The 14933-nt window shown below is 45.1% G+C and overlaps 1 protein-coding gene across 1 annotated transcript; it reads left to right on the top strand.

Annotated features, from left to right (window-relative positions):
• Positions 1-5967: 5967 nt before the first annotated feature.
• Positions 5968-13839, top strand: LOC121857252 (the record flags this gene model as incomplete). Its single annotated transcript, XM_042353233.1, is given in 2 exon segments — positions 5968-6760; positions 12956-13839. A coding segment is annotated over 1 exon segment (804 nt), but the record flags the coding sequence as incomplete, so codon positions are not given.
• Between the last annotated feature and the right edge of the window lie 1094 nt (positions 13840-14933).

Genomic DNA, 14933 nt, shown 5'->3' with positions numbered 1-14933 from the left:
TGGTGGAAGTAGAACACATGTGACTGGTGGAGTAATAGAACACATGTGACTGTGGTGGAGTAATAGAACACATGTGACTGTGGTGGAGCAATGAACACATGTGACTGTGGTGGAGTAATTAGAACACATGTGATGTGGTGGAGTAATAGAACACATGTGACTGTGGTAGATAATAGAACACATGTGACTGTGGTGGAGTAATAGAACACATGTGACTGTGGTGGGTAATAGACACATGTGACTGTGGTGGAGTAATAGAACACATGTGACTGTGGTGGGTAATAGAACACATGTGACTGTGGTGGGTAATAGAACACATGTGACTGGTGGAGTAATAAGAACACATGTGACTGGTGGAGTAATAGAACACATGTGACTGTGGTGGAGTATAGAGAACACATGTGACTGTGGTGGAGTAATGGAACACATGTGACTGTGGTGGAGTAAGAAGACACATGTGACTGTGGTGGAGTGTAGAACACATGTGACTGTGGTGGAGTAATAGAACACATGTGACTGGTGGAGTAATAGAACACATGTGACTGGTGGAGTAATAGAACACATGTGACTGTGGTGGAGTAATAGAACACATGTGACTGTGGTGGAGTAATAGAACACATGTGACTGGTGGAGTAATAGAACACATGTGACTGTGGTGGAGTAATAGAACACATGTGACTGTGGTGGAGTAATAGAACACATGTGACTGTGGTGGAGTAATAGAACACATGTGACTGTGGTGGAGTAATAGAACACATGTGACTGTGGTGGAGTAATAGGAACACATGTGACTGTGGTGAGTAATAGAACACATGTGACTGTGGTGGAGTAATTAGAACACATGTGACTGGTGGAGTAAGAGAACACATGTGACTGTGGTGGAGTAATGGAACACATGTGACTGTGGAGTAATAGAACACATGTGACTGTGGTGGGGTAATAGAACACATGTGACTGTGGTGGAGTAATCAGAACATATGTGACTGGTGGAGTAAGAGAACACATGTGACTGTGGTGGAGTAATAGAACACATGTGACTGTGGTGGAGTAATTAGAACACATGTGACTGTGGTGGAGTAATAGACACATGTGACTGTGGTGGAGTAATAGAACACATGTGACTGTGGTGGAGTAAGAACACATGTGACTGTGGTGGAGTAATAGAACACATGTGACTGTGGTGGAGTAATAGAACACATGTGACTGTGGTGGAGTAATAGAACACATGTGACTGTGGTGGAGTAATAGAACACATGTGACTGTGGTGGAGTAATAGAACACATGTGACTGTGGTGGAGTAATAGAACACATGTGAATGGTGGAGTAATAGAACACATGACTGTGGTGGAGTAATAGTGTCAGGTGTGAGTGTCAGGTGTGGAGGTCAGGTGGAGAGATCAGGTGAGGCATGTGGGGGTGGAAATTGGAGTGAGTGGAAGTATGTGAAGACTGAGTGTTGGTGGGAGTATCAGGTGTGTGAGTGTCAGGTGTGTGAGTGTCAGGTGGGAGAAGGCAGGTGGGAGAGGGTCAGGTGTGTGAGTGTCAGGTGGGGAGAGGGTCAGGTGTGTGAGGGTCAGGTGTGTGAGTGTCAGGTGTGTGAGGGTCAGGTGTAAGGTGTGCACAACGACAGAGAGAGAGAAGTATACAGAACAGAGATCCTCTTACATAACGCTGCTGCCAGGAATAAAACCGCCAGGTGGTGTAGGCAGTAACGGCAGGCTGGTAAAGATTAATTACAGGACAAGTGTAGGTTTGGGTGGTGTGGGTGAAGGCTCCACCCTATTTATTACTGGGGAAACTGGCTCATTGACAGTGGTTGTGGGCGTGTTGAGTGTACAATAGTGCGGCTTGTAGCTCTGTGACGTGTCTCCGTATTGATGTTGGCACTGGTTACGTGAGGTGAACTGGTGTATATTTTGATGTACGTGTCTTGTGTATATTTTGATGTACGTGTCTTGTGTATATTTTTATGTACGTGTCTTGTGTATATTTTTATGTACGTGTCTTGTGTATATTTTTATGCAGGATTAGTCCACCCGGGCACAGGTCAATGACCCACATCAGGGCCTGAAGGTCGAAAATGTAATAATAATAATAATATTGTTATTATTATTATTATTAATATTATTATTATTATTAATTATAGTAATTAATAAAAAAATATAATATTAAATTAAAATTTATATAATAAAAAAAAAAAAAAAATAATAATAATAATAATAATATAATATATAATAATAAGGACCATAAAAGATCAGTAGTGAGGAACAATATACAGTATGTGTGTTGTGTTGTGTTGTGTTGTGTTGTGCTGTGCTGTGCTGTGCTGTGTTGTGCTGTGTTGTGCTGTGTTGTGCTGTGCTGTGCTGTGCTGTGCTGTGTGTGTTGTGTTGTGCTGTGCTGTGTTGTGCTGTGTTGTGTTGTGTTGTGTTGTGTTGTGTTGTCAGGGAAACAATTGAGACCCTACAATTGTGTGTAAATGAGGCAGAAAGTCAGATCATCAACCTGGGACTTGGTCACATGGCAGCAGGGTCTACCAACACATTATGCTTCTAATATCTTCCTCCCTGTTTGGTAGCTGCCTTCTGCCTGTATAACCGCTAGTATTAGGTTAGGTTAGGTGAACTGGTCTATATTTTTCTGTATGAGTCTTGTATGAGGACACACTTATGGTTTTGAACAGGATGCCACGATCAGGGGTACAATATTTCACAACGTCTTCAAAAGGTTAGTTTGGGCGTCCTGACCTCCACTAGCATCACCCTCCGAGGATAATTAACGGGTTGACAAAACTAAAGTATCGGCCTGATGAGATAACTGTACAGGTGAAGACCATAATTAACCTCTAAGATTACACCTGTCTTGTACCAGGTCGTTTCCGAAAAAAAAACGAAAGGTAATTATACTAGGTGTAGGGACGGATTAACCTAAGGCCCGTCCGTCAGCATAAGGATAGGTAGACCCTCGTCAGGAGAGCTCCTGTCTCCTGTGTGCCTGGAAAAACCCAGGAAGGTAGTTTTCAAGTGGAGTGCCAGGGGTGTCAGGGAGTGCCAGGGTGTCTCCAGGAGCGTCAGGGGGTCTCAGGGAGTGTCAGGGGTGTCAGGGAACGTCAGGGGGTATCGGAGTCTCAGGGGTGTCATGGAGTATCAGTTTTCAATACGTATTTATAAATAACAGTTAAGAATGGTTAGTATAGTCTTAATTTCTCACCATGTAATTAATCCACTGTAGAAAAATAGCTATAATACAGTGACTTAGTGTATACAGGGTGTTTCGTAAATACCTTTCATAACTCAGGGTGTATATTCCTGAGACATAAATAAAGATAAATGACGTAATGACCAAACTGTCAATACTCAATAGTTTGAGAGTTACAGCACATGGCAGGTCTGGTAGGGATGTGATGCAACCTGCGGTCACCTGACATAAACCCCCTTTATTTCTACCTGTGGGGTCACATAAAAGACAAGGTGTATGGTGCAGAGGTTCTCAAACTGTGAGGAATTGTGGCGCAGTGTACAGGACAGTGTGACAAACATTCTCAACACTCCTGGGGTCTGTGAACGTGTGTGACACTCACCAGTGCCACGGGTTGAGCCCTACATTGAGCAAGAGGGGCAGAACTTGACCATTTCCTCTAAATGTTAATACAATACAAATCATATGTCATTATTATTGTCAATAAACGTCACTAGCACAGTGTATTGGGTGTTTCATATACACCCCATATAGGTTTCATCACATTACTACCAGACCTGTCATGTGCTGTAACTCTGAAACTATTGAGAATTTACAGTTTGGTCATATATCGTAATTTATCTTTATACATGTCTCAGGAATATACACCCTGAGTTATGAAAGGTATTTACGAAACACCTTGTATATGTCAGGTGGTGACGCTGATGAACACGGCGAGCAAGATAAAAATATTGATAATAAGCAAACACCGTTGAGATATACTGTACAGTGACGTCAGGGGTGTGGTTACGCAGGTGTGCGGTAGGTGTACAGGTGTGTTCTGGCGTCACAGAAGCTCACCATGTTTTAACCGCCCCATCATCAAATATTTCATAACATAATTAATATGGTTAAAAAATACAAAAGATCTGTTCCATATTATCAGGTTGGCTCAGATAAAGTAATATGTACAGTAAGTTTATCCAGGTCATATACTGTACGAGGACAAAAGACTGTACAATATCTTCCTGAAATGACTGAGCTCTTTGTTAGTAGTAGTTTAGTACACGTAATTTATGGAGTGTTTCGTCTTCTGTAACTCACTCGCCTTCTACCTTACTCGCCTACTACCTCACTCGCCTTCTACCTCACTCGCCTACTACCCTCACTCGCCTTCTCCTCACTCGCCTTCTACCTCACTCGCCCACCTCCTCGCCTACTACCTCCTCGCCTACTACCTCCTCGCCTTCACCTCACTCCTTCTACCTCACTCGCCTACTACCTCACTCGCCTACTACCTCCTCGCCCTTCTACCTCCCACTCGCCTACTACCTCACGCCTTCTACCTCACTCCGCCTACCTCCACTCGCCCTTCACCTCCCTCGCCCACACCTCACTCCTTCTCCCTCCCTCGCCTTCTACCTCACTCGCCCTACTACCTCACTCGCCTTCACCTCCTGCCTTCTACCTCCTCGCCTTCTACCTCACTCGCCTTCTCACCTCCTCGCCTTCTACCTCCACTCGCCCTACTACCTTACTCGCCTCCTACCTCACTCGCCCTACTACCTCACTCGCCTTCTACCTCCACCTCGCCTTCCTACCTCCACTCCTTCTACCTTACTCGCCTACTACCCTGCCTACTACCTCACTCGCCTACTACCTCACTCGCCTACACCTCCTCCGCCTTCCTACCTCCTCGCCTTCTACCTCACTCGCCTACTACCTTACTCGCCTTCTACCTTACTCGCCTTCTACCTCACTCGCCTACTACCTCCTCGCCTTCTACCTCACTCACTACTACCTTACTCGCCTATTCACACCTGAAGTAAAACCAACAAGGACTTGAGGTTATAGTTCATAATACCATTTGGGACGGCGTGACGTCACGGGTAAACAAACACTAGTACCCGGTCACCGCTTCCAAGGTCACTTTCCCGACCCTCACTGCTACTTTCCCGACCCTCGCTGCTACTTTTCCCGACACTCACTGCCACTTTTCCGACACTCACTGCCACTTTCCCGACACACACACTGCCACTTTCACGACACACTCACTTCCACTTTCGACACACTCTGCCACTTTCCAGTTACACACTGCCACTTTCCCGACACTCGCTGCCACTTTCCCGACACTCACTGCCACTTTCACGACACTCACTGACACTTTTCTGACACTCGCTGCCACTTTCCCGACGTTCTTCAAAGGCCATTCTCGTTACTAGTTGTCACACCCAGAGTGCCGTCATCTCCAACACACGCTGTACATTAGACATAAGAATTTGAAATCATATCTAGTTCAAGGCAAATACTGTGGTGGTGGTGGTGGTGTGTGGTGGTGACGGTGGTGGGTGGGAGTGTGTGGTGGTGACAGTGGTGGGAGTGTGTGGTGGTGACAGTGGTGGGTGGAGTGTGTGTGTGGTGTGGTGGTGGTGGAGGTGTGTGGTGGTGACAGTGGTGGGTGGGAGTGTGTGGTGGTGGTGGTGGTGTGTGGTGGTGACGGTGGTGGGTGGGAGTGTGTGTGGTGGTGGTGGTGAGGTGTGTGGTGGTGACGGTGGTGGGTGGGAGTGGTGTGTGGTGGGGAGTGTGGTGTGACGGTGGTGGTGGGAGTGTGTGGTGGTGGTGGGGTGGGAGGTGGTGGTGACGGTGGTGGTGGGGTGTGTGGCAGTGACGGTGGTGGGTGGGAGGTGTGTGGTGGTGGTGGGTGGGAGTGTGTGGCGGTGACGGTGGTGGGTGAGGTGTGTGGTGGTGACGGTGGTGGTGGGAGTGTGTGGCGGTGACGTTTGTAATTCTCTCCAGCTGATTGTTGTTGTTTATTCCCAGTTCCTTATTGTAGTTGTTATAACAAACTCTGGGAAGTATTTGTGGGTTGCTGTTGTCATAAGGCCGTGAAACACTGCCTTGTTTATTACAAAGGGACGCCGTCTCACTCAGTAGACGAGGCGCTTTGTATTAATTAAAAATTGTCTTACTTTGAAGGTTCTGTGACTGACATAACTAATTATAGTATGGAGTTGGTTAAAAGTGTTATCGGTCTAGAGTCACCAGGAGGGAGTGTTAGTGGCTGTGTAGCAAGTATAGATGGTGCTTAGTCGGGGTCACCGGTGCCCTCGTCGTCACAACACTGGCCCTCCTTCATGTCTAGTCCACCCCGACTCTCACTTGTCGGGTGTCCCTCAGGCTCACTCCCTCCACACCACAGTTACGACACTGGTCATGTGTCTCAGTGTACCCTCCCGTCGGTACGTTATAAATTCTAGAAATTCTTCATCAACTGATTTTCGTCAGGAGCGGAACTCGCCTCCTGTACCACACCACGCCACCTTACCCTTTTCTGCCTAAAATTTCTCACTAAGACTCCTCCCCAACTCACGTGCGACCTGTTATCACTATGGTGCCTCCCTACAAAGCGCACCACTGTGGGCCAGAGAGGGAGGAACAAGTGTAGTTTTGTGATGGTGGGAACAGTGAGACGGTGTGTGGAGCCCTGGTCAGTGATACACTCCCGCCCGTGCCCTCACCACCTCCTCTCTCCTCCCTCACACCTGATTGATAACATGATATTGGCCTCGTGCAGCTCTGCAGTGTGAGCCAGACAGCCTAAGCGTGGGGGCAGTGTTTCACAAGTTGTTGAGTTGTGGAAGATACAATATCCGTGTAATTCTGCGTCAAAATAGAAAGACAAATAATATAAGAGTGTTGACAAATATATCTTGGAGATCCAGACAGAAAGTGTAATGCGGGGAGTGGGCGAGTGCAGTGTTGGGTGACGCTCCAGCCACATGTGTGTGTCAGTTTGGTCGTGAATGGCGTCAACAACAGTAGACTCTGGTGCCCGTTCTGTCGTCATCTTAAATCATCTGTGGTTGTCTTTATATTTTATATTGACTTAGATGTTGAGAAACTGTGTAAATATTCATGTAATTCTGAGATTAACCCAACTGTCATTACGTTGTTTTAGGTTAAGTTAAGTTAGGTTAGATAAGGCTAGGTTAGGTTAGGTTAGGGTGGGGTGGTGTTGTGTTAGGTTAGTGCAGGCGGAGGTATCAACAGAGGTGGTGAATGATATCAAGGTTAGGTTAGGTTAGGTTAGGGTGGGGTGGTGTTGTGTTAGGTTAGTGCAGGCGGAGGTATCAACAGAGGTGGTGAATGATATCAACGGTGAGGGAGTGAGTTAGGTGTAATAAGAAGTGGACCCTGGTGTTTATTTTGGCTTACGTGGACAACGGCAGCCTTCTCCCCCACCTCTTGAGAGTGACCCACACACGCCCACTACTTCTCACACGCCCGTGACCCTTCCTCCCCACACTCCCATCCTCCTCCCCACACGCCCCTCCCCTTGCCCCCACACGCCCATGCCATGTACTCCCTTACACCGCCCACACCTCTCTCGTTCTTCTCGTATCAAAAGTTATGTTTCCTGAACCACACTGGTGAGAGTCTGCCCCGTTGTCGCTCTTGTGTTGTGAGAGAGAGGGAGAGAGAGAGAGAGAGAGAGAGAGAGAGAGAGAGAGAGAGAGTGGAGGAACTAATCATCAGGTGCTGCTCAGGTGGGAGTTAATTATTATTATTATGCCGGTAACGCTTTTTGGACCCATTTTTCCCCCATAGTGTGTGTGTGTGTGTGTGTGTGTGTGTGTGTGTTTAGTTTAACAGATTTATTGGCAAAGCTTGTAGTACAGTTTGCCTATTCTGAGTAATTCAGTCAGGTCTTGACACTGAGGGTGGTATCACTTCTCACTGCCACGCAGGACAGAGGTTCATACACAAAGAAATAAATCATATTCATTAACAGCTATATATGTATAGAGGTCAGATTCACTGTCACTGTTCACTGCCACGCAGGACAAAGGTTCGTACACAAAGAGATGCATCATATTCATTGACAGTACATATACATATATATATATATATATATATATATATATATATATATATATATATATATATATATATATATATATATATATTATATAATATATATATATATATATATATATATATATATATATATATATATTATATAATATATATATATATTATATATATATATATATTATATATAATATATATATATATATATATATATATATATATATATATATATATATATATATATATACATAGGTCAGATTCATGTGGGTAATGCCACTGTTCACTGCCATGCAGGACAGAGGTTCGTACACAAAGAAGGAAATACATCATATTCATTAACAGTATATATACAGTAGGTCAGTGGATCACATACATTGGAGTCATATTCTAATTGAAGACTAATCAGTGTGGACTAGCAGCAAATTTGGGATAAACAGCAAGAATGTCCTCAAGCACACCTGATTCAATGAAGTAATTTCATAGTTCAAGATACAATAAGTCAGGTGGCCTGAAGTCTTTGACAGTGTCACATTCAATAATATAGTGTTCAAGTGTATGCTTTAAAGGTTTATCACAAAGTTTACATGCTGAGTGTTCCGGTATGGGTACAGCGTTACTAACTTGCCAGATGTGTCTGTATCCTAGACTAATTCTGGCCACGACTACATCACATTGTCTGGTTCTGTCCTTATGCTGGCCATACCTGTACCTCTCGTCACAAAATTTGTCATATTTACTAATGCTACAACTGCCAGGTCTCTCTGCATTTCTCACTTCTTCTAGATCAGAGTTAATGACTCTGACTTGAATGTTTTTAATTACAGCATTGTACAGGCCAAGGTCACGGTCAACATTTTCTTTCTTACATGCCTCATTGGCCAGTCTATCAGCACGGTCATGATACCTGATTCCAACATGGGACGGAATCCACACAAATTCGATACGAAAGTTGGTCTCATTGGCAATTATCACATTCCTTTTAATATCACATACAATTTTAGACATAGAGCCTGACGGGCTGTTCATTGATTTCAAAGCACTTTGAGAGTCACCGAATATCACCCCACCTCCATTTTCTTTGTGTGTGTGTGTGTGTGTGTGTGTGTGTGTGTGTGTGTGTGTGTGTGTGTCTGTGTGTGTGTGTGTGTGTGTGTGTGTGTGTGTGTGTGTGTGTGTGTGTGTGTGTGTGTGTGTGTGTGTGTGTGTGTGTGTGTGTGTGTGTGTGTGTGTGTGTGTGTGTGTGTGTGTGTGTGTGTGTGTGTGTGTGTGTGTGTGTGTGTGTGTGTGTGTGTGTGTGTGTGTGTGTGTGTGTGTGTGTGTGTGTGTGTGTGTGTGTGTGTGTGTGTGTGTGTGTGTGTGTGTGTGTGTGTGTGTGTGTGTGTGTGTGTGTGTGTGTGTGTGTGTGTGTGTGTGTGTGTGTGTGTGTGTGTGTGTGTGTGTGTGTGATAATAATAATTAATGGGTTTTTTAAAAAGTTCGGCAGCCCGAAGGCTGAAAATATACATTGGACATAAATGACTTATTACATACATTGGTGGTTTAACAAAAGCCTTCATTAGAGAAAGGTAAAGGAACATACAGTGAACATACAGATTAATGTTTACAGTCGAGGTCACGTAGATCTTGTGAGCTGAGGTGTTGAACAGCAGACACGTAGTGTAGTAACTCCCTCACAGATGGTGTTATGAGGGGCCTCACGTGGTGTAGTAACTCCCTCACAGATGGTGTTATGAGGGGCCTCACATGGTGTAGTAACTCCCTCACAGATGGTGTTATGAGGGGCCTCACATGGTGTAGTAATTCCCTCACAGATGGTGTTATGAGGGGCCTCACGTGGTGTAGTAACTCCCTCACAGATGGTGTTATGAGGGACCTCACATGGTGTAGTAATTCCCTCACAGATGGTGTTATGAGGGACCTCACATGGTGTAGTAATTCCCTCATAGATGGTGTTATGAGGGGCCTCACATGGTGTAGTAATTCCCTCACAGATGGTGTTATGAGGGACCTCACATGGTGTAGTAATTCCCTCACAGATGGTGTTATGAGGGACTTGATGTGGTGTAGTAATTCCCTCATAGATGGTGTTATGAAGGGCCTGACGTGGTGTAGTAATTCCCTCACAGATGGTGTTATGTGGGGCTTCACGTGGTGTAGTAACTCCCTCACAGATGGCGTTATGAGGGGCCTCACGTGGTGTAGTAATTCCCTCACAGATGGCGTTATGAGGGGCCTCACGTGGTGTAGTAATTTCCTCACAGATGGTGTTATGAGGGGCCTCACGTGGTGTAGTAACTCCCTCACAGATGGTGTTATGAGGGGCCTGACGTGGTGTAGTAATTCCCTCACAGATGGTGTTATATGAGTGAGGTGTGGTCCCAGGCCTTCCTATCGTAGACGGATTAACACATCGCTGGTTGTTGTTGGGTCTCACGGGCCGTTATCACTGGGTACCTGGGACGTCACTGTGTGAAGGTTAGCTTGGGTACGACTCGGCTGTTACTGTCGAGTTGTTTTCACTAACCTAAGCACTGCTCACCACTGTTCACCACTATTCAACACTGGTTCCATTTCTTTCCTAAATAAAATAGTAACTTCTGGCGAGAACTTGTTGATATCCGGTGGGGAGGAGGGTTCAGGGGAGGGGGTTGGTATGGGCCAACATAACAGTTGACCTGGCTGCTCCGAGAGGAGCGCCAGGTACGTCTTGACCCTTCAGTGGTCAAGGATGATGTGTGTACAGTATAAGTATAAGTGGATGTATGTATGTGTGTGTATGTATAAATTTGTGTGTGTGTGTGTGTGTACTTCATAGGGCCCCATAATTACTAAAGCCAATATTGTGGGGTGTGGGAGACGGGGTGTGGGAGACGAGTGTGGGAGACGGGGTGGGTGGGTGTAGGTGGTTGTGAGTTGTAAGAGGTGATTCTGGTAGTGTTTGAAGGCTGGATGGGTGCAGGGCTGCGGGGTTTAATGGAGGGTAAGTCCAACAGATTGAGAGAGAGAGAGAGAGACTGTACACACACACATACATATATTATGGGTTCATGGCAGCAACTGACTCACGTATTGGTGGACAGGGACATCTAAGGTGATGTCTGTGTGTAGGATACATGTCAACACACACTCACACACACACACTCACACACACACACACACACACACACACACATTCTTTCAGTCGCTCACTCAACTGTGTGTGTATGGGGGGGGGTGAGAGTCAGGCTATGCACAGGTGTGTCGGATGAGGCACCTGTGAGGTAGGTGCTGCCTCAGTACACCTCGCCACAGTGGACATCACTATACTTGTTAGTCTCTCGCCAACAACTCTCTCCGGTCTACTGTCGGAGAGTCAAGTGTCACAAACTATTTTACACTCCAGGATTAAGGAGTCTCAGCCTCTAGAGATCAAGTGTTACTTTTTGTCTTGACAGTTGAAAAATATTTTGTAGAGGTAAAAATTTTAAATTATTTTCATACTGTGGAATTTATTTACACGAAGAATTTTAATGAACATAAGAACATAACATAAGAATGGAGGAAACTGCAGCTGGCCTATTGGCCCATACTGGGCAGTCCCGGTGCAGCAAGGGTTGGCGAAAATGATTCCGGGACTTAGAAACCTTCCAAATCAAGATAGATTGAAGAAACTAAACTTGCATTCCCTAGAAAGACGAAGAGTGCGGGGAGATATGATAGAAGTATTTAAGTGGGTGAAAGGAATCAATAAAGAGATAAAGTTCTTGTAATATCCGAGCAGAATAAGTCTTGTAGCAACGGATTTAAGTTGGATAAGTTTAGGTTTAGGAGGGAGGTAGGAAGGAACTGGTTCACAAATAGGGTGGTGGACGAGTGGAACAAACTTAGCAACTTTGTAGTAAGTGCTGGAACTCTGGAAAGTTTTAAAAGGAGGCTAGATAGATTCCTGGATGATAGAGAGTGGTAGTAACTCTCGACCCCTATTGCTCATATATCCGTCCAACCTATGTTTGAAGCTATCCAGCGTATTCGAGTTAATGATGATGTTTGGTAACTTGTTCCACTCGTCCACTACTCTATTTCCAAACCAATGTTTACCTATCTCGCGCCTAAATCTAAATTTGTCTAATTTAAAACCATTGCTACGAGTTCGCTCCTGGTTGGATAGTTTGATTACCTTTGTAATGTCACCTTTGTTTAGCCCTGACTTCCATTTATACACCTCTATCATATCGCCCCTCACTCTACGTCTCTCGAGGAAGTGCAAATTAAGATGTTTTAACCTGTCTCTGTACTCAAGGTTCCTAATGCCCGGGATTAGTCTTGTCATTCTCCTCTGAATTCTTTCTAGGGATTCTATATCCATTCTGTAGTACGGTGACCAGAACTGAACTGCGTAATCCAAGTGAGGTCTCACAAGATATAGTTTTAGGATGACCTCGCTAGTCTTGTAACTAACACTCCTTTGTATGAACCCAAGTACTTTATTAGCCTTGTTTCGAGCAAATACACTTGTTAATTTGAGTCAATATATTACACAGCGAATGAGATCACGAGGTAACTGTTCGTAGTGTAAGATGTTCCTGACGATTAGTTATCATGAGAACGCCAGGCTCTCCTCCACGGTGCTTACAACAGTGGTAGTCCTGCTTACCATTCACATTCTGTTTTATCCCTCACTATACTTTTCCACTTAGTTCATTTATATTTTTATTGTGTAACCTAACTTGTGAAAGCTTGAGTGAAACCTTTCAAATATTACAAAGACATCCTATAATATATACAGGATATATATAATATATATAGGATATAATATATCCTATAATATATACGTCTGGTACGTATGATAATAACATTGAAACAGTTTCAATAAGAGTCCTCATCAAGTTGTGTCATGACTTGTATATTAATATTATTTGTATCACAGAAGTGTTGATTTAGTGTAAAAATGGTGAAGATGGACTGTGACGGTGTTTTTGTTAACATGAGTTTAAGGCGCTAGTTAACATGGTCCACGACTGTCGGCGGCGGTCGGCTGTGTTTCCGAGCCTTAATGTTAACAACAAGTTGGACTCAGAGTTCACCAGTTCGGCCGCTCTCTCCTGCCTCGAGGACTATTCCCCAAGTGACACTATGGGTTCTCGAGGCCTCCATGCGGGCTACGGCACCCTGCCAGGGCCCTTCATACCGACGACGCCGCAGCAGCGAGAAAAGGGAACGCTAGAGCGGCGTCGAGGACCGTGGCGGGACGCGGGGTTCTGGCTGAGGATCATCTCACCAGGTGGCACCAAGCACCTGCAGCGTAGAGGAGCTGCCAACCTTGACTTATCTGTTAAGTCCGGCACACTCCCCAGGGACATTAAGTACTCTAGTGATGACCAAACCTCTCCCGTGTCCTCCCACACCACACCCATCCGGCCATATAGCCATAACTATAAGTCAACCAAAACGCCGTTCTTTACGCTCAACCACAGATCTCATAAGGAAAGCACAACGCCCTTCAGGAACCTAAACTTGGAGTACGAGCTTGGCTACAGCTGTGGGGTGTGGGATGGGTCACCACACACACCACCGCCAGGGGTGTTTGAGCGGCTCACCCCCAAGAGTTGTACACTACCTCGGGACCTGCGGTGTTCAGGTCCCCCGGGGTCCCGTAGCTCAACCCGGTCACTCACATCCACGTGGGGCAGCAAGAGGGGCGGCAAAAGCCCCGGGTCCCCCTGGTGGTGGAGGGCCCTCTCCCCGTCCTCTATGGCCAGGAAGATTTTCCCAGAGCGGCGACACTCACCTGCTGACGTCATCATAGAATGGGTATGTCACTGTTATCTTGTCTCTGTTATCCTACAGTGGGACGCGTCACATTGCTTATTTCACTTTATATACTTAACAGTCTTCATAAAATTACTTCCCTCCATAATATATTTGTTTGTTGCATGGTGTAAACAAGTCAGCCTTGTTGGTATAGTGCAATATTATGATTGGTTGATTAGTTCGTAAGATATTACTTAGTGAGTTAGCTTAACCCAATGATTTACCGCCTCTACAGATGTCGTTGTCCTGTAGTGTACTGCCATGGTTCCGGACACATTATTTAAATAAAGTTGGAGTGATTTAGGAAGATAACACTGTTTATTTACTTTCATGTGGTTAATAACATAAACATATCTTCCCTAAGATGTATTAATTATATTGGAATTCCCAGAGCAAAGAAGTAGGTACACACACAGTCATGGAAACACTCAACACAGCGCCATGGTGAGGTGGACAGGCGGGATGAAAGGCTCCCTACCGGTTATCTCACAACACACACATTGGCGTCAACATTCCCTAGACTTTTTACCCGCAGCTTCGTCGAGGGGGGGGGGAGGTTGAGAGCCTCGCTGATTCTCTTGTTTACACACCGGCCACGGCGGGGCGGGAAAGAGAGCCGACAGTACAGTACAGTAGGATCGTTATGGAGTGTTATCCAGGGTTGGTTTAAGCTCTTCTCTGGCCTGGTGTACTGACCTCTGGCCACATCAGTTAAAACTATCATATTATATAAATAAAATAATAGCTTTATTGAGTTTATTTTTTTTAATAAAATGAAACAAACTTTAAAAATCACGTACCGTAGTACGGTTAGGTTACTTTTTTTTTTACGGGAATTAGCCCACCGGGGCACAGGTCATCGACCCACAACGGGGCCTGGGGGGCGAAAAAATAAGAATAGAAAAGAAAAATATTATATTAATCTACACCACGAAGATGCCGGAAAACCACCTTCTTAAAGTGATACAGATTGTAAGAGCTTGGAAACACAGAAGAAGGCAGAGCATTCCACAGTTTGGCTGTGTGAGGAAAGAAGGAGGTACTATAACGGGTTATTCTCGTGTGACCGACATCCACAGAGAAACGGTGGGCAA

This window comes from Homarus americanus, unplaced genomic scaffold (genome assembly GCF_018991925.1).
Source record: "Homarus americanus isolate GMGI-L3 unplaced genomic scaffold, GMGI_Hamer_2.0 scaffold20465, whole genome shotgun sequence".
In the NCBI taxonomy this organism is placed as follows: Eukaryota; Metazoa; Arthropoda; class Malacostraca; order Decapoda; family Nephropidae; genus Homarus; species Homarus americanus.
Note: the sequence above shows the minus strand (reverse complement) of the source record. Positions and strands in the feature narration are given on the sequence as shown.